This window comes from Columba livia, chromosome 2, assembly GCF_036013475.1.
Source record: "Columba livia isolate bColLiv1 breed racing homer chromosome 2, bColLiv1.pat.W.v2, whole genome shotgun sequence".
Lineage (NCBI taxonomy): Eukaryota > Metazoa > Chordata > Aves > Columbiformes > Columbidae > Columba > Columba livia.
In genome coordinates, this window is record NC_088603.1 from 88665740 (window position 1) to 88686017 (window position 20278).

Below are 20278 nucleotides of genomic sequence, written 5' to 3' on the forward strand. Positions count from 1 at the left end.
TACCTCCTAAAGCATCACCCACAAGTCTGAGCTCTTCGGAGACTCCCTGAAAGAAAGCAGAGCGACAAGCAGTGCCATGGTCACCATCTTCAGAGCTTTCATTTTCCTATGGTACACAAAGGAGGAAAAGGATGGTGACGCTGTTGGTACCCAGTCAGCTCAGCAGCAGGCTTGCTGTCCATGTGGCTGAGGCTGAAGAATCTGGGGTTGGTCCTGCCTGCAGAAGCCAGTGCTGTGGAGAGCAGCGGGCCCTTGCCTTGGGGATCTCCTGCAGAAAAGAGCTTTAGACACACAAGATGGTCACTGCCTGCATGAGTGGAGTTGTGAAGGCTGAGAAAAGCAGGCTAAACTGAAACAAAACGCCCTTTCAGCCTTGCAGCCTGAGTAGTTCTGCCTGGAGGGGCTGCGGGAACTGCCTGAGCACGCAGTTGCAGGCACAAGTACACAGGCAATGACACTGCTACTGAGCCTGTCCTAGCTCAAGAACAGCAGGGGTTTTCTGTCCCCTCTCCAGCAGCATTCCTCTACTAGATGAGTTGTCAGTGGCCCTTCCCCTGGCATATATGCAGACAAATTCAGACTGGGTGAAGAGGGAGGGAGGCTTGCCTGTAAATGCATGCTGGTGAGCCATGGGGAACCAGAGAAATTCCAAAGAAACACCCCAGGGGCTAGGCCTTGCACTGCACCCCTGCAGCCTGATCTGCCAAGTGACAGCACACACTGCTTTGCAAGACAGAAACTCCTCACTGATATAGGAAGCTCTGGAAAGGCTTACAGTGTTCACTTAATCAGAAATAAAGCCCTTTTTGTTCCACTAGAAAACTTCTCGTACCCCTCAGAGGACCTTGTGCTCCTTTTCCAAAGGCAAAGCACTGGTGAGAATCTGACCAGGTTTCTAGAGGAAACCTCATCTGTCAGGAAACAAGATAAATCTATTGCCAACAGAGGAAACATTGGAATCCTTCTGGTTCGGCTTGAAAGGAAAAGCAAGGCAGCTCAGGGCCACACCCCATCCTGCAGAGCGCAATACAGGACTGTGCTAAGCTCTCAAAATTGCCATGGCAGGATGTATCTGGGCAGCCACTTGGGACTCCCTACGTGTGATCCAACGTGGTCTCATCCCTCGTTTTGCAGAGACAACAGGCTGTCTAGGCCTAGTGCTGGCGTTTGTAGAGACGCCAAAGAGACTGATGCTGCCTTCCAGCACCTCCAGACCCAGCTCTCAGACTGCCCTCCTGTTCTTCCCCTGTCCACCCCCAAGCCACCCCAGCAATGAGGTGGAACGTCCACCTGGGGAAGGAAGAGGAGGATTTTTCAAACATGTCCACTCAAATCTTGGGCCTTCTGTGGCCATCTCTCCACTTCTGCTGAGGTGTGGGCACCAGACATCCTATTTGCTCGGTTGCCAGCTAAAACCTCTGCCATCTAGGTTCCCTCAAGACTGATAGTGGTAAAGGTGCAGGGACAACCTTGGGCTGATGCCCTGCTGTGTCTACCCCAGCGCTGACGATGTGAGGTGAGTGACAGGGCAAAGTTGACTGCATGGCACCTGGGGCCGGGGCTCTGGCAAGCCCTGGTCTAAGTTTCACCCCAGGCTCTGTGTCACTTGTCCAGCCTAGGGCAGGAAGAGGAAGAGCTACCTTCCCGCCCTTGCTCCCGCCTCTGCCCACGCCTCCCGTGGCGAGTGCTGCGCTCCGGCTCCTGCGGGCTTTTCCGCGGCTGTAGCCGCGCTCCGCCCTGGGGCTGCCTTCGTGTCCCGGTAGCAGGGGCTCGGGGCTCCCAGGCGGGCGCTGGCCGCAGGTGCCCGGGAGCCGCCCCGCCGCGGCAGCCGTTCCTGCAGCCGGTACCCCACGCGTGCTCCGGCAGCGCCGGGATGCGCTTTGCTGCGTCCCCGCCTGTCTTTGCTCCGCGGGCAAGCGAAGGAGCCGTCCGTGGCTGCGGCCGCTCCGCCTCCTCTTTTCTCCGCCTTCTCTACCCCCGGCGGCCGCCGTCGCTTTGTGCCGGGGCTGCTCAACGCTCCCATGCAAGGAGAGGGGTCGGCAAGTCCAGGTGAAGGAGCTTTTCTCTCGGTGCCAGAAGAGCTGGCCCTTCGGAGGGGCGTTGGGAAGATCTCGGTGAGGGAACGTGGAGCTGATGCTCCCCTATTACTTGGGGTTGCTGGGGGAAAAAGTGCTCTGATACCCAGCTCTCTAGTTGAAGCCCAGTAGAGCTCAGTGTGTCCTACTAAGGTTGTCGCTCCCCTATAGACGGAATTTCAGTTTTGTTTTTTAATCTTAAGCCATGGCATGCAGTTGAGTTCCAAGACAGTGGCAACCCAGCGAAATGCAAACAAGGAGAGCATGAGGGATAATTGATGCGCAGAGTTTCTGATGGACCAATTAGCGATGTGAGAGCAAGCACGGTCTGATGTTTATTTGCTCCTGAAAGCGGGGAGAGCGAGTGCTTTGGGTTGTTCTTTCTTGAAGCTGAGTTGAGCCTAGCTAACGTTTGTGTGTCCCCAAGAGCTCCTGAATAGGCTGCCTGCCTTCAGACAGTGGCCTTACACCTACAAAACAGCCTTTGCTGCACTTGGAGTCACATCAGTAAGTGCCCTGTGCACCTTTCATGGCATAATTCCTGACTCTTTTTCTTCCTGTCTGCCACTCCATTTTCCTGTTAGTGAGGATTTTTTTTTTTTTTTTTTATTTTATTTTTATTTTTATTTGGGGAGGTGGCTGGTTTGTGGATTTGGTTTAGTTTCTTTACAGATCAAGACCTTCAAACGGACAACCCCTCTGTTTGCTCTTTTTAATGGGTGAAGGAGGAAAGGAAACCAAGAGCTTAAGTGTTTCCTCCTGTCTTCTGTGCCTCTTGCTCTTCTTGGTGTCCTTGGAAGTAGTTTTCTGCATGAAGATTCCTTCTATTATAACTTTTTACGTGAAAACTTGAATGTTGTTTCAAAACTGAAACTAAGGTGTTCCCTTGTTTCATCTGATCCTCTAGAAGGTTTTTGTACTGTATGCCTCCGGAATAAGCATGCCTGGTTTTCTGTCTCAAAGGTAATACGCAGCTGGAAGGACCATTCAGCCAGCCAGCCACAGTCCAGGAGGTTCCTCCAATGCATTGATGATAACTTCCTCATGCAGATGGTGGAGGAGCCGACTAGGAGAGGTGCACTGCTGGATCTCATCCTCACTAACAAGGAGGGTCTGGTCGAAGCAGTAAAGGTTGAGGGCTGCCTGGGTTGCAGTGACCACGAGATGGTGGAGTTCAGCATCTTGTGTGGCAGGAACAGAATAGCAAGTAGAATTGCAACCCTGGACTTTAGCAGGGCTAACTTTGGCCTTTTCAAGCAATTGCTGGGGGAAATCCCATGGGCAAGACTGCTTGAAGGTAAAGGGGCCCAAGATAGCTGGATTGCATTCAGAGATTGCTTCTTCCACACTCAGGATCAGAGCATCCCCACACGAAGGAAGTCAAGGAAGGGAGCCAGGAGGCCTGCGTGGTTGAATAGGGATCTGTTGGGTATGCTCAAGCAGAAGAGGAGAGTTTACAGGTCATGGAAGCAGGGGCTGGCCACTTGGGAAGAATAAAGGCTGCTGTTAGAGGATGTAGGAAGGCAGTTAGGATAGCCAAGGCCTCCTTAGAATTACAGCTGGCGAGAGGGGTCAAGGACAGCAAAAAGAACTTTTTCAAATACATAGCAGATAAAACTAACACCAGAGGCAATGTAGGCCCACTGATGAACGGGGTGGGTGCCCTGGTGGCAGAAGATACAGAGAAGGCAGAATTACTGAATGTCTTCTTTGTCTCTGTCTACTCTGCTGGAGGCTGTCCTGGGTAGCCCTGTACCCCTGAGACCCCGGATGAAGCCAGGTCAATGGAGGAGTTTGCTTTAGCTGATGAGGACTGGGTTAGGGAGCAATTAAATAGTCTGGACATCCATAAATCCATGGGTCCAGATGGGATGCATCCGCGGGTGCTGAGGGAGCTGCCTGAAGTCATTGCTGGACCGCTCTCCATCATCTTTGCCAAGTCTTGGGAAACGGGAGAGGTGCCCGAGGATTGGAGGAAAGCAAATGTCACTCCAGTCTTCAAAAAGGGCAAGAAGGAGGACCCGGGTAATTATAGACCGGTCAGCCTCACCTCTGTCCCTGGGAAAGTAATGGAACAGCTTATCCTTGGTTCCATCTCAAGGCATATCAAGGATAAGAGGGTTATTAGGGGCAGTCAGCATGGCTTGACCAAGGGTAAGTCATGCTTGACCAGCCTCATAGCCTTTTATGAGAATGTAACAAGGTGGATGGACGATGGCAGAGTGGTGGATGTGGTCTACCTTGACTTCAGTAAAGCTTTTGACACAGTCTCCCACAGCATCCTCACAGCTAAGTTGAGGAGGTGTGGTGTAGACAATAGAGTAGTGAGGTGGGTTGCAAACTGGCTTAAGGAGAGAAGCCAGAGAGTGGTAGTCAATGGTGCGGAGTCTAGTTGGAGGCCAGTATCTAGTGGAGTGCCTCAGGGGTCAGTACTGGGGCCGATATTATTCAATACATTCATTAACAATTTAGACGAGGGAATAGAGTGTACTATCAGTAAGTTTGCTGATGACACTAAGCTGGGAGGAGTGGCTGACACACCAGAATGCTGTGCTGCCATCCAGCGGGACCTGGACAGGCTAGAGAGTTGGACGGGGAATAACCTAATGAAATTTAACAAGGGAAAGTCCTGCATCTGGGCAGGAACAACCCCAGGTTCCAGTATAGGTTGGGAAATTACATATTAGAGAGCAGTGTAGGGGAAAGGGACCTGGGGGTCCTGGTGGACAACAGGATGACCATGAGACAGCACTGTGCCCTTGTGGCCAGGAAGGCCAATGGAATCCTGGGGTGTATTAGAAGGGCGGTGGTTAGTAGGTCGAGAGAGGTCCTCCTTCCCCTTTACTCCGCCCTGGTGAGACCACATCTGGAATATTGTGTCCAGTTCTGGGCCCCTCAGTTCAAGAAGGACAGGGAACTGCTGGAGAGGGTCCAGCGTAGGGCAACGAAGATGATTAAGGGAGTGGAGCACCTCCCTTATGAAGAAAGGCTGAGGGAGCTGGGTCTCTTTAGTTTGGAGAAGAGGAGACTAAGAGGGGACCTTATTAATGTTTATAAATATATAAAGGGTGAGTGCCATGAGGATGGAGCCAGGCTCTTCTTGGTGGCAAACAATGATAAGACAAGGGGTAATGGGATCAAGCTGGAACACAAGAGGTTCCACTTAAATTTGAGAAGAAACTTCTTCTCAGTGAGGGTGACAGAGCCTGGAACAGGCTGCCCAGGGAGGTTGTGGAGTCTCCTTCTCTGGAGACATTCAAAACCCACCTGGACATGTTCCTGTGCGACCTCACTTAAGCGTTCCTGCTCCAGCAGGGGGATTGGACTAGATGATCTTTTGAGGTCCCTTCCAATCCCAAACATACTGTGATACATTGCTCAAGTTTAAGGAGGGCCGGATTTGTTAGTTGCTTGAAAAAGGGATGCTAGCAGCTAACTTTTATCATTTCCCACCCCCCCCCCCCTATTATTAAAGGACAGTAATACCAGATGCCACTGAAACCACCAGTGAAATTTGTAACCTCGAGGAGCACACTTCCTCCAACATCTCAGATTCCAGGTCTTGGTTACCTTGCAGAAGCTCCTCATGAAGTGCCATCTGGGTGCCGCAGGAAGTGGATCAAAGAGTCCGATTCAGCTTATGTCAAGCTGGCAAAGCAAGGAGGCCAACCTGGTCAGTGTCTGTCTGTTTTTCCTTTGTTTTATTTGACTTTGCCTGAGAGTGGTGGTAGAAAGTGCTTGTAAATACTACTGAAGAATCCTCTGGAGTTTTGAAATTAACATATGGAAAATCTGAGGGACTGAAAATGTGTAAGAGGTCACCTTGTCAAGACATCCTTGCAGTCTGTTCTATATAGGTACGTTGTAGCAAAATGTGTAGTTTTGCACTGTATCGAATCCAAGTAGATGATGATGTCTTAGGTGCATTTGATTGAGGTCTTTACAATTCATGCTTGGCCTATTTAAGTAGTAGTCTGGTAAAAATGATGTCACAAAAAAAACATCATCAAGAAACTTGGTAGAGATTTATAAAGTTTTTTTTGTGATGTTCATTTTGTTACAGTGGTGTACATGCTCTCTTCTGGTATCAAGGTGATTGGTGTTTTTGTTATTTCCCTTATCAAAGAAGACACTGTGAGGAACTTGAGCAGATGCCTTATTCGCACGCTTAGAGCAGGGTGACAAATCTAGAAATATGAATTAATAGACTGGTAGAAACATGTCAAAGCATTTAAAGCAAGATAAACAAGGTACAAGTGGAACACAGTGCTGCAGGGTTCTGACTGTTTTGTCAAGGGAGACAAATGCTCCTTACTAAATAAAACAAGCATTTCTTCCTGATAAAACAGCAACCTGAAAACAAAGGTAGTGCTTTTGGAACCAGATAAGAAGTCAGAATAGTGGCTTTTGTCTTTTTCTCTCAAGACCTACTGAAGCACTACCCTCCTCTGACAAGGAGGTCCTCTCCAGCAGAATATGCTGTACCTGACTGGTACCTGCACTGTTCCAGTCCCCCAGCAACTGATAAGCCACGGTATGTCTGCTGACACCCCACCTGATTCCTTCTTCTGTTAGTGTTTCAGAATAATTTTGTAATAAAGTGCAAGATATGTATCCCTTGTACAAACAAGTGTTAAATCTTTTTCTGCAGGAGCTATATTCCCTCTCTACCAGATTATATGATTCACAGAGAGTTTAAGGCTGATGACCATGATGGTAATAGTTATGAGAGAAAAAGAGGGCCTTTCGATTTTGATATGAAAAGTGTTTGGCAGCGGGATGCTGAGGACAAGAAAAACCTAGAGAAAAAGAAGGTATGAGGAGAGGCACTCCGTGACACTGCTTTGCTTGCAGAACTTGTCAAGACGCTTCTAAATGGGCCTGTGGGTTCTTACTAAAGGGAAGTTACAGTCCACTGAATTTCTGTATTCCAGAAGTAATTTTTATATCACAGTTAAATAAAGACAAGAAAGACTGTTTCTCTTAAGCGCTGCAGGTGTAGCATATAATGCAGTTTCCAGTCACAATATATGGTGTGTATCCTTGTGTGAAAGCCAATATTTAGTTTCTATCTTCTTATGATTTATTTCCATTGCAATTACTCTCAGTGAGCAGAATTCTTGTTTCATGATCTTGGAGGAGGAAGGAAGAAGGAGGGGGAAGGAACAGAAGACTGTTCTGAAAAAGGAAAGGCATTTTATGTACTTGAAGCCCAGTACCTTCCTTCTTGAACAGACGGGCAGATGTTGGACATTTTAAGAAAAAAGTCTTTAGCCATTGCTGAGATGAGTAGTGCGAATTCAGAACGGTGGCTTGTGTAAATGGGAACACCTCATAGGCTTGGGAGTGTTTACTTATCTGTGGAAACAGGCAAATAAGCAATGTGTGCTAAAACTGTAAATTGCCCGATGCTTGCAGGAGAAACTTTTTTTCAATTGGAGGTTTTAGGCACTGAAAATAGAAATGTAGCCTACCATGGAGCCTCTTAATGGATTGAACTGGGAGGCATGGGAAGTGCTGTCCCTCATTCCCTTATTAAGAAACAATTATTTTGAGTGCTCTGAGTCAAATTTAACTTTGATAACAGTAAATGTTCGGGTCACTGTGGTAAAGTGAGACTGAGGCCTGTTTCTGTTTGGGTGGAGTTTGATCAAAATCCAGTTTCATTCAGTCATGTGAATGAAAGTTCCCATGTATTTTATTTATCACCAAATACAAAATGAAAGCATGTTATATATTTAGCTCAGATTCCAAACCTGCTGAGCCCCTTATATATAATATACACTGCTCTTCTGGAAGGTCACGTTGAGTTTTGTCCAAGGTACTAAATTTTATTTAAGATCAGGTGCCTGAGAAGGCAGATTCTGTCTCTCTAGCTTTAGCTCTGCCTCCACACCACTATCTCTGAAACGGTTGTCCTTCACAGTACCTTTGTTGTACCCTGAAAAGCATCTCGTATATCTTAAAACATCACATAATGCTTCTTTCACGGCTGTTTCCTGCATCTTCTCTTATAGGAGGTTTCTGTCCTGTGCTTTGAGTACTTCCCTGAAGAGTCTTTAAGTGAGGCAAGGGATCTAGCCCTACCAAAGTCTTGATTTTACTTTTCTCACCGTATATTGAAATGTAAGAGATGTATTCCAAAACACCACAGGCAGATTTCTAAGGAATATTAAATTTATTTGACTACATGATGATACTGCAGCAGCAAACTATGTCAAGTATTGGGACTGAACGTATTAAAAGTATTTTTCAGTCCAGCCTGACTAAGCAGTTGTTCAGAAGAGAGATGTGTGATGCAATTGTGGAGATAAATCCCAAAGGGCTCCCTTAGGAACATCTGCAAAAACATTTTAACCTCTAAGGGTACTTCTTTGACTCAGTTCGGAAAACATTGTTCCCAAGTGGGTGCTTGCTCTGGAGCTTTATGCTTTTATGCCACTTTGTTCTGAAGTATTAGAATCTCCACCAACCCTTATATTGTGGTTGTCACTGTGTAGAGGAGGACTGGAGATCAGAGGGATCATTACATGGTTCTCTATGCCTCTAGATGATTCTGTAGCTCCTCTGTAACACCTCAGTCTTGGAGATAATTCTCATTCTTCTAAGAATTTTGCAAAGCAGCAGAGACTTGTTCGTGCATGAAGCACTAATGTGCTCATGCCAAAGGCATGGGCTATTAGCCCAGGTGGGAGCATCCTTTCGCTTATGCATCATGTGGACCAGCTGGGTTGAGTAGAAAATCCTATAAGCTTAAGAAAGAGACAGGCCTGTGTCTGGGAAATCAGTTGGAGGTGGTATCAGGGTTAGCATCCAGCATTAGGCAATCTTCCTGTGATACCACTAAGATTATTGCTTCATGTCTGAAGCACTTGCCTGAAATGTATGTGTATATATGCATACATACATATGTATGTACGTGCTATAGCAAAAGGATTACTCATCTGAGGTCAGGATTTCACCTCAGAGAGAGATTTGAAAGGTAATGTGGAATTTTTCCCTTGATCGCAGGGGAGCCAGGATTTTGTCCAGAGGCTTTTATCTTTCCATGCTGGCAACAGGTATCTGTTGTTCTTCATATACCAGCCAGGAACAATACATATCACATTGTATGCTTCTTGAATCTGAGACTAAGAAATGTGTATGTATAATAAATTTAGGTAGTAATTTTTAGGGTATGTCATTGCCATCTCTTCATAGAGGAAGAGAATGCTTTTAAACTGAGAACATGTAAAAGATGTCTTGCGTTGTTTGCTTCCTCTGGGAAACTTGTCAGCTGTTAAATAGAGGCTTGTCAAACTGAAAATGCCTCCTCAGCTATAACCATTGGGATGTAGAGGCGCAAGGGTTTTAATACTGATTTTGATAAAGTAACCAAGAGTACTGAACAGAACTACAGGTGCCCTCCAAAACCAAACTCTGATCTGTTCCCTTGCTCCTTTTGTCTCTCATTAGCCGACTGGAACAGCAGGGAACATTTTGACACCTGCAAGTTATGCTAACCTGTCTCATTTAATACCAAGAAAAGACAACCTTTAAAACAGGGTGTGAGAATTGCTAGCAGCTTTTAAGTCTTTTCTCATTGCCTTTCCTTTCCCTTGCCCTTTTTTTTCCCTTGAGTTTTGACATTTGGTCCTTTGTCTGTCTCTAGACAGAATCTCTCTAGGTATCCCTCCTTGGCCTGCCTTTAATTAACTCTTTAATTACTACCTTTTCTAATACCTCCCTTCAGTGCCAAGCGGAGTGTCTTGTATCTTTCCATCTACTATTTGTGTATCCTGACTACCAAATTGCGTTTTTGTGGTGTTCTGTGTGCCATCATGCCTTCAGTATGTGACAAAAGTTACCTGAGATTGATGATTTCTGTTTGTCCAGTTAAATATTTTCTTAGCTGAAACTGTAAGCAGCTGTGTCTTGGATCTGAAACTTCCATGGTATGTCGTAGCATAAAAGGTACAGTTTAATGATAGACAGAAAACAGCACTATCATTTTTTGCACAATACTGTAGCACTTTTGAAACATAAAGCACAAATAGGCTGCTTCAGATGAGAATGGTGTTAATGGATTTGAAAAGCCGTTTCAAGCAGCTAGAGTGTTTTTTAACCTCCAGGTTGGACAGGTTCATCCAACATCACTGCATATTTTTGCTAGTATCATCTCTTCTTTTTTGACAAGTATCCCAATTTTTCATCTCTTTAAGCTTCAACATAACATCTGTCAGGCCAAAATCTAGTAGCCCATCCACTTATTCTTTACCAGATTCTGGTATTTTTCTTTTGGCAAGACTTGGCTCCCACTGAAGTCTGTAAGGATTCCTGCACTGACTTAACACGTCGGTTTGCACTGATGCCCTGTTTCAGAATCAGTAGAACTGTCTGTCCCAGGCTTCGCTTTCTTCCAGGTCATTCAGGTCAGCTTTTTCAGTGGCTTTTTAATTAGTTAGATGCATTCAAATAACCATTATACTTTTCTTTGCTCTTTCAATACTAAACATGCATGGGCTGCTTGAGAAGTCCATGGTATGTTTACATCTATGCTGGAATCTTCTTCTCATGGCTGTTTTCATGTGAGTTGTTTTGCAGTGTCTGCAATCCAAGTGCAACTATTGATGATGCATCTAATTTTTGCATTCTGTTTATAATTTTTTGCCTTGTTAACTGTATTGCAGTAGGGATGTCCACACAGGTGAAAAGCATTTTTACTTTTAAATTTACAGAGCAATACACTTCACTTCTATTTACCCAGTCCTGATTTTTTAATAACCTGCAAGTAATATCTTTTATCTTATGGGGTGCTCTCCTGTGTTGGATGTTTAAAAGAGAAAAGGGTCAAATAGTATGTAGGTTCTAATTAAAAGGTTATATTAATGTAACACAAAAACTTTGTTAATAAGCTTTGAAAATTTTGTGTTATCTTCAGGAATTTTCCCCCCTCTTTTCTTCTTGCAATGAAGAAGGCTGAAAATAGTCTTTAAAATTTATTTTTTTCTTTTTTACTTCAGGGTTTTTTAGCAGCTATTAGTGAAAAACATCTGGGAATTGTTTGGTATATTTAATGCTTTTGTTTGATAGGAAACTAAATTGACCCCTCAGCAGCTGGTGATTTTGATTGGTTAAACAGCTTTGATATGTGTTGCTAATATTTCTCCATTACTTTTTGGTTGTTCAGCCTTCAGTTTGTGATGTCATTTCACTGGCTTGCTAGGTGTCATTTTTTTGTCTTTCAGTCAGCACTGAGTTTCTTTACCTGTCATTAGCAAGTGCAAGATGATAAAAGTAAAATACACTGTTGTAGGCTTCACCTAATATATCTGTATTTGTCTGCATTTCGAACCTCAGTGTACCACAACTGTGTTCTTATTATATGGGATGTTTTATGCTTTTTATGGCTTTTGTAAGGTTGGGATGTTTTCATATACCACATACAGAGAATGAGCCAGGATGAGATAATGCGATGGATAAGTTTGAATTTGAAGCTTAAATTTGGGTACTGTGAGGGAAAAGCTTGTGAAGAGCACATTTTGCAGTTTTGACATACTGAACAAACAGCTGATCTCATCTAGAATACCTAAGGTGCTGTTTTATCTTTTGCTATTCCTTTATACTCCTCAGTTCTTATAGAAAAAATATAGATAAGAGAGTAAAATTTGAAGACATTTAGGGCCTTTAATATAAGGTTCACTTTTGAAGGCTGTATTATCCTATAATCTTTTTGGTTATTTTTTCATGATTCCTTTTATTAAGTTAAGATTTCTCTGACACAGGTAAAACTCCCAGCTATAAACCCTAAATACACAAGCAGAATGCCAAATGCTTCTACAAGCAAGGAATTTAGTGGAAAAAATAAGCTTTCCTTCCCACCTATGTAAGTAGTACACTTAGGAAATTAATTAAACTTATAAGCCTGCAACTATTTGTGCATGCAGGTAATATTACTCCTTGTGAAATGGCAGAGATTAGGGGATATGTGTATTGACTTGGTGGATCCTTACTGCTACTAAACTTGCTATCATATGTGATACTAGAATAGTTTTACAAACAACTAAAAGAGGTTCTTTCCAACCCTAACCATTCTGTGATTCTGTACCAGCATTTTAACTCGTACAGGAAAGCTATTCAATATAACTTTGGTTTAGGAAAACTAAGCGTACAGTTTCATGTCTTCTTGTGGCACACTTTTATTGTATTAAATTTTTTTTTTCTTGATACCAGTGAACAGATGCAAAGTATAATGTAGATTTTTAGTTTTGCTAGCATAAGTTGCAGAAACACAAGTTAGGACTAACATTTAAGAAAATATAAACTGCAGCCTAAATAAGGTCAGGCACAGCAAAAATAATGTAAGGAACACCTGGAAGATAGTACTCTTTTAAGCAAATTGTTATATCACTTGTGATGTGATCACATCATCAGCTGTGTGCACAACTGAATTGTTTCTGCAGACTTTGTCTTAAAAATTTATTACACAGTAGTCAGTAATTCCAGTACATTTTAGAAATATGTTAATGATGCAAATAAGTGATTAAGCTGTCTAATGAACTTAGGAGCACACTCACACAGCACAAAGTGAGTATTTTCAGCCTTTTTTACTTACACATTCTTTGTGTCATTTTCCTTTTTCACTTTTTCATCTCATCACACCAGAACTGTGTGTTATATATGTTAAGTTCCAATAAAATGGATGGCTCTTCTCGCAAAAAATTACACATTACTGAATCACGATTAGTTGTGAGCTTTGATTTTTTTTGTTTTGTTTTTTTTAGATGATTGTGTGTAGAATATATGTTTAGTTACTTATAAATAAATTGTTATAAGGCTATTGCCCCTTCTATGCAAAATAAAATTTTCTCACCTGATCTCCATTTTTGTTTACTTATGCTGTTGTTTTCCTTAATATATTTGGATTTACAGGCCTGCTCAGAGAACAAGTGAAGCAGTAAATTTTAGCAAATTAATTAGCAATGGTTATGGGACTGACTGGTTGCAGCAGCATACTGGACGGGAAAAAAAGATTCCAGAAACATCAGAAAATATTGAGCAGTCCAAAGGTAAAATTATTGAAAGCTGTTTCTTTTAAAGTGAATTGGGATCTCAAGGTAACAGCACAGGGTAGCGTGAGTAATTTGTGTGAAACTTATGCTGAGCCTTACTGAATTATCATGTTTAGCTTACAGTACCCTATGACCTGGTAAAGAAAAGAGTGCTCCCGTTTGTAGTCAGCAAAGGCAGGGGCTTTCATGGATTTTTTTCATCTTTACAATTGCAGAAGTAAGCTCTGTTCTGATCGAAGGGCTTCTGTGTGACATGTTTTTGCAAAATGCTGCAGAGACACAGCTGTCCTCCAGCCTAAATTTAAGCAGACTATAAAATATTTGTTGCGAACAGTCTTTAGCACCTAATATTTTTCTGAAAACTTCTGTGACAAATGTTATCCATACTTGTGTTTAAGAATTTGTCAAAATAAATATATGCACATCGTTGAAGACAGTGGCATTGCAACAGTTTTATTAGGGAGAAAAAAAGTTATCCAGTGTTTACCTGTGATTTCAAACCTTACTTTGTCATGCACAATGGTAATAGCTACTAATGCATCACTTGAAAACATCTCCATTAAAATGCTGAATGTAGGGCTTGTATTTCCTTCCCACTTGGGTCCTTTTGTCTGCTCATCCAAAGCAATTGGCATCATGAGCACCTCGCATCTCCCTTTTGAGATGGAGCTTTCCCTGTTCTTTCTTGCACAGGCTGAGTCCAAGACACATCAGACAGGAGCTATAACCCATTCCATATGTAAATCCATAATCCATTTGTGTTGGCTTATAGATTTGCATCATACTGCAAACTTCATAGGTAACTTGTCTATCTTGTTAGTTAAAACGTAAAAGTACTGGAATTTGTACGTATTTTGACATGAGAGAAACTGAAAATTTTGGTTGATCTTTTTTTTATGGTTGAATTTATGCTAAGAACTTTTATCTCTTTTTATTGCAGATTCAGAGCCACCACAGTCTGAATCAGCACCTGCAAGCAACTAGTCAAAACCACTGTTTCAGGGATATAATAAGTAATTTAAAATACTATTGGGGAAAGTATATGGTTTATATAGTCCACTATCTATATGTTTGTTAGATTACTTTTTATAGTTGAATTCATCCGTGATTGAGAAGTAATTTTGGTTTATAATATGGACGAACTTCATCATACATGTTTACAGGAAATTATAAAGAACAGGCTACAGCTGTCAGTGCGTATTCCTAGACTTTTCTTAATATAATAAACAAAACAAAGCAAAACTGAAGCTCTTTCCTACACTGGCCTAGTGCTCCTTTGCTATTGTCAAACAGGGTTGCCATGTTGCTGCAGATTTGACCAGACATGGTTACGATATCAATGTGTCCAAACCAGCAAGTTACTTTCTTAAACCACACTTACAGTCATGACCTATGCCATAAAGAAAAGTGAAGGGGAACTGTATGATACGGGATGAAATGTAAATAGAAAGAACTGATCTGGTAGGGATACTTGCAGTGAAAAAGTCAAACCTTCACTGGAAAGATGACTTCTTAGTCCCCAAAGCACATTTATTTAGCAGCCTTCTCTGACAATTCTGTTGCTATGCCCACTGCACAAGAACTAGTTGATCAGTCATAGTGTTCAGCCACATCATTAAATTAAGACCTGATGGCATTTCCTGTTACAGTGATGATACACAGAAGCTGAACTATTGGGTGGACTACATTATGCATGATGTCTGCACTTTCAGCTGTCAAATAAAAAGTTTTCTTTGTCCTGAAGTTTTGACCGCGACAAAAATATTAAATGTTAGATCTCCATGTTTACTTACACTGCCAAAAAGGCTCGTACTTTGAAGTAGCAATAGATATAAATTATTTTAATATATTGAAAAAGTTAGATACACTAATACTTTAACACTTGCTCTGTTATCTACTTGAATTAGGGTATATCACTGGAATCTTATGAATACTTAAATATTTATTATAAAGCCCATCAGAAAGTGGATGCAATTTCAATACTATATTTTTCCTAGTACTATGAGAAGTAAAGATTTTAATGAGTAAAACTGTAATTTTAGTTTCCTTTTCAGAGTGTGATCAGTACATTGTACACCTTTGAATCCAAGAGGTGAAGTTTTTAAAATATATTACTGAATATACAGATGTGTAGAGGTTTTGGCTTTGTAGTACTTTTCTTTAGAACTTTGATATGAAAATTGTTTGGAAATACATAAACCTCTTGCTAATCTGAACCCTCAAAATTTCCAGTGAAAGTTTCTGAAGGTTTTGCTCTCGATGTTGTTAGACCCAGAATCTGAGTCCAACTTTGCTGTTCATTTTAACCAACAATTCAACTGTCTAAATTGTATTTACAAAAATAAAAGGCTAAAACATATCAAGATACCTAAATGTGCAGTTATTGGTTAGCACAATTTTCCAAATATAAAAAGGCTTGCATCAAGCTGTATCTTGGGGGGGGGAATACTTTCTTATATCTATTTTCACTTACAGTTTGTATTGTGGATTATGTTTGGACACAATGAAACCATTAATTTTGCTGTGAAAGCAGAGCTTTTGGTGAAATCTACTTTTCTAATTGAGAGTGCCAGGGGATGACAGAGATGGAGCTCATAGTATTAAAAACTGACCAGTAGAAAAACTGTCAACTGTCATTATAGAGATGCATTAAAGAATAAGCTTGTGTGAGAAATCATATATGTATATCAGGCCAATTGTTGATATCCTTAGGATTTGAACTATAGAACTCTACATCTAGTGCAGTTATCACCAGTAGCTACATGATGGTGTAAAAAAATAAGTACCATTTTGTGAATTTTTCAGAATTATTGAATCCTATGAACATGCATTATCTGGGAATTCATCTGTCTTTATTTGATAGAGTTTTTGGAAGAGGTTCTACTTTTTATTTTTAGTGTCTGTAAAAAAGTGTAATAGAGAGCTGGGTTTGTTGTGCCCACCAGTGGTAAACTGCAACAGTAAAATAAGTTCTGTGCCTTTGTAGTGTACTTTAGGATATAACTATCAGCAATAGTACTACTTTTCAGTTCCACTTTGATTTTTGTAAGAAAAACTGATTTTGCAAATACTATTTGCAGTTACATGCTTTACTGGCCAAAACATAAAATGGGAAAAATGAGATGATTAACAAACTCTCTGGAGTTAAGTTGATTAACGATAAGGCAGCCAAGCCTTTTTTTTTTTAATGTGCATCAGTTGAGTAAGGAGGTTTATTTTTCTTAAGCATGTATTGAATCAATTTCAATCTCTCTTTTTGTAGAAAGTTTTCTGAAAGGCGTTTAGTACAAATTTCCTGAAAAAGTTGGAGACAGTAATATAACAACAAAAAACAAGCAAAACCAAAACACACACAAATAACTGAAAACCCAGCATGGGTATTTGAAAGTATTTACAGATTTTTAGATCACCTGCTCACATGGACATGAAGGCGCTTGCTATGCCAAAGCCCTCCAAATCTGTTCTGTAAAATAAGAATTCCTATTTGGCTGCAATAGTCCTGACCTGCAAACATGAATTCTAATGATTCTTTTCTCTATGACAGTCTCCCTGTCTCGTTAAGATCTGTACAAAATTTCCTGAAGTAACTATTACTTTTTGAGCTGTTTGATGTCCTCTTGTCTTTTGAACACTTTTTCCTCAGTATTCGAGTTCTTCTCCAAAACTGTCATAATTTTGTGCAATTGTTAGAGGTAGAGACATAAAGACAGCTGAGATGCTATCGTAGTCACTCAGCATTGTTATTTTGCTTTACTGTAGTCATGTTCTTAGAAGTGTTTATAGTGGTGGTTTTCAGACATTTTAAAAGTGTACACCATATCCTATTGTTAAAAATTGTCTTTTTTTACCTTGGTCACCTTTAGGCAATATCCACATGACTTTCCTCAAATTCTTAAAAGTTTGCTAATGTGCCATTAATGTATACTCAGCTTTCCTCAGTCAAGCCAAGGAGATGTTTGATCCGCTCTGCTGGTCAACTGAGTCTTCATGGATCACAGTCGGAATACTATGAGTTAAAATATTAACAGTCTGAAGTGCTGCTTCTGACTAAGATTTCTCTTTATAAGAGCAGGTGGAGAACCCTGGAATTTGTGTTTGTGCCTTCAGGATAATGGAGAGCTGCAGCAGAAGCGTAACTCACCGGCTTTCCAAGGGACATCAAAATAGTGTAACGAATCAAAAAGCTCCAACTGAATTCAAGGATGGAAATGTGTTGCTCAAGTTCACCTTACCCCAGTAATTATGTTGTTTTCTTTACTTGTGAGTCAATGGTGTCATGCAGCTGGTAGTTTTCAGTCATCAGCAGTTCCATGTTAAAGCAGTGGAAGCTTCTGGGTCTAGAAGGGTTTTCAGTGTTTGTTTTTCAGAGAGATGCTAAAGTCAAATACTGGATGCTTACTTACAAAATCTAGCCTTATTTTTTTTAATGCTGAAATGTTTATTTAGTTTTACTGTGCTGCATCTCTGACCTGAATGCCTTTAAGTAAGTAGCGAGATAATTTATTTTTTTGAATACTGTTTGCTTTGCAAGCCCAAAGATTTAAAAAAAGGGCAGTTTTGTTTTATGAATTACATCCACGTATACTGAATATGTGAATGTTTTTAAAAGAGAATTCCAGATACAGATCTAAAATAACTTGGCAGTTCAGGTACCAAAGAGTAATTTTCCTTTTATGTGCAACCATTTAACTGTAGCAAAGTCTAATGGTTTTTTTCATTTTAATGTGACCTAATATATACTTCATACACTTATATTTTATTCTAGTCTAAAAAGACATAAATACGTTTCCAGAGATCAAATATATATATACATTGACTCTTGGTGTAGCAGTGCAAACAAAAATTGAATTAGCCTATTCATTTCTTCAGCATCTAAAGTTTCAGTGACTTCAGATACACATATCTACACTGAATGTGCAGACTTAGTTGTAAAAGATGTAGGATGAAGCCCAAGTTTTTTTTTTTTTTATAAGCAAATAGCCTAATATTCTGGTTTTGAGGTTTTCTGCAGATTACTTTTCAAAATGTAGTTATGCATGCTATAGCCTAGAAGGAAAGCTAGAAATGGAAATGTGTGATTTCAGTCGTAGCACATTTTGTCATCCTCTTAATACTTTTAATGATACCAAACATCCAAAATGACTGAAGAATCAAAATGCAATGGGTGTCTGAACTGCTGTGGTGAACTATTTGAGCAATTGACTATAAAAATGGTCTATGGTGAGAAGGAAGGAGTATAGTTTTTATTATAAAAGGACAGACAGCCTTACTTTCCATAGATGCAAGTTTTAATCTATGCAATAAAAACCTGAAAAGTGAAGCCAGTAGCAGGTTTTGCAATTTATTTTTGCAATAATCCCAGTCTGTAGTTGTGTAATTTTCACCCTTCTAAAATAACATTTAGTAACATATTTTGTATTTTTACTTAAGAGGTGTCTTTCACACTAAAATACAAAATGAAATGAAAACCCAGAGACTACAAAAATAGGAAGTTTAAAACAAATTGATTTTTTTTTTAAAGTTTTCTAGAGATAACTGAGAGCAAAGGTGGCTACTAACTGTGAGACTCAGAGATCTATTATATATTGAACATTTCAGACAAGGTAACTATAGTACCCTGATTGTTCTTTATTTATAAAAGAAGTAATTTACACTGATTATTCTCTTGATACATAACTGAAGGATAAATCTCCTGAAAGTCAAAGCAGATTTTTCAGTGGACCTTGAGATGAAGGAGTAGGTAATATTCCTGTTTGAAGGAAAAGTTTCTTCCCCAGAATTAAAAAACTGTTCTAAGGTGCTCTTTTTGGATTGTCCAGTACCATAGCTTTCAAGTTTTGACAAAAATTCAAGGAACAGAAAAATGAAGATGCATTACTGTTTTACCTATTTAAGATTTAACAAGTTGAAGAGGTCACAGGTTTTTGTTAAGCAAATTCTCCTCTATGCCATTCATGGCTTGAAACGCATCTGTGAGCAGGGAATTTTTCTCTTTCATATTCCCATACAAAGTCCTTTGGTATGGGATAGGAAATTAAGATATTTGACTGTAAAAGCCCAGTATATGATTTTGTCATAAATACATCTTGGTAACACCTTGTGCCCAATGTGTCTACCCTCCTGGTGTTCAGAAGAAGGATATGTACCAAGGTTTTAGTTGCTCTGTCTCACAATAAATAAATCCCTACTATGACAAACTACAGCGTGGTTCTGGTTGAAAAAATTATTTAAAAAATTTTACTGCAAGTTTCTGGGTTTAATGTCTTCAATTAGTGTATAAACAATGTTAAAATTATGCTTACAGGGTGCTTTGTGATCTTTTTTTTCTTTGCTTTTCCTTTCGATTTCAAGTCAATTGATGGAAAAGGATAATCCTTTAATCATTCTAAATTTGTCCGTTTCCAGCTTGAACTGGTTGTGCCAGATTAAGTGTAGCTTCTCTTGGAAGACCTCATGTTTGGCCCACATCTCTCTTAATGGAGTACATAAAAACTGGAGATTTGGCTCTGTAAAACAGACCTAGGAAAGTGAGTGTCAAGCTGAGTGTATTTTGCAGTCTCTCTTTCCAAGTTTCTTATAGTGTCAAAACTTGTGGGATTGTAGCTCTGTTTCCATTGCAAATGTGCTGGATCCCTCTTGCAAATGTTTTCATCCCTTGTTCAGGATCTCAGTGGTGCTTTATGAGGAACTGGTGCCACACTTCCAAAACTAAAAAAAGGCATGAGTTAAATTCACAGCTTGGTTTTGTTTATTTTTCTCAGGCTAACTGGCCAATTTCTGTTAATGGCAAGGTCAGCCATGTCCAAGTAGCGCTGGAGATGACACAGTTACAGCTGTGCTACACTCGCCTGTATGGCTTTAGGAGCTGTGGGTATATTTTGTATTTCTCTCCTTTGTAAGACCTTGAGTTTAGCTACAAGCTATTTCACAGCAAGTTGTGGAGAATCTGTTATTTTATTTATGCAGAGGGGACTTGTCAGAATTTTCTGAATCAACAAATGATTGCACGCTAGCTGCTTTGGTGATGCAGCATGTTAAAAACCTATTGGTGCTCAAGCTTTTAACCATAAAAGATTATCTGACTTAAGATGGTAGTGTCACGCTTGATCTTTGTGAATAGAGAAGGACTTGATATTTGTGAATAGAGAAGGA

At 40.6% G+C, this 20278-nt stretch overlaps 1 protein-coding gene across 6 annotated transcripts; it reads left to right on the forward strand.

Moving 5' to 3' along the window:
- The first annotated feature begins 887 nt into the window (after positions 1–887).
- Positions 888–19328, forward strand: C2H7orf57 (chromosome 2 C7orf57 homolog). Of its 6 annotated transcripts, none has more exons than XM_065052730.1 (7): positions 888–2049; positions 5653–5748; positions 6501–6609; positions 6727–6889; positions 11840–11940; positions 12987–13123; positions 17199–19328. In XM_065052730.1, exons 1-7 carry the CDS (start codon positions 2022–2024, stop codon positions 17291–17293), a joined length of 729 nt encoding a protein of 242 aa, XP_064908802.1. In that variant the 5' UTR covers positions 888–2021; the 3' UTR covers positions 17294–19328. The 6 variants fall into 6 exon arrangements, with proteins under 6 accessions (XP_064908802.1, XP_064908797.1, XP_064908798.1 ...); XM_065052725.1 differs by having other exon boundaries at positions 894–2114; positions 5551–5748; XM_065052726.1 differs by having other exon boundaries at positions 894–2049; positions 5551–5748.
- Positions 19329–20278: the final 950 nt, after the last annotated feature.

What these genes read in the sequence shown, in the direction of transcription:
- C2H7orf57 (XM_065052725.1), top strand. Translation starts at nt 5,565, where the DNA reads ATGCCACTGAAACCACCAGTGAAATTTGTAACCTCGAGGAGCACACTT. An exon ending in AAAGCAAGGAGGCCAACCTG is followed by an intron (nt 5,749 to 6,500) that starts GTCAGTGTCTGT and finishes TTTTCTCTCAAG; the next exon opens with ACCTACTGAAGCACTACCCT. An exon ending in CCAGCAACTGATAAGCCACG is followed by an intron (nt 6,610 to 6,726) that starts GTATGTCTGCTG and finishes CTTTTTCTGCAG; the next exon opens with GAGCTATATTCCCTCTCTAC.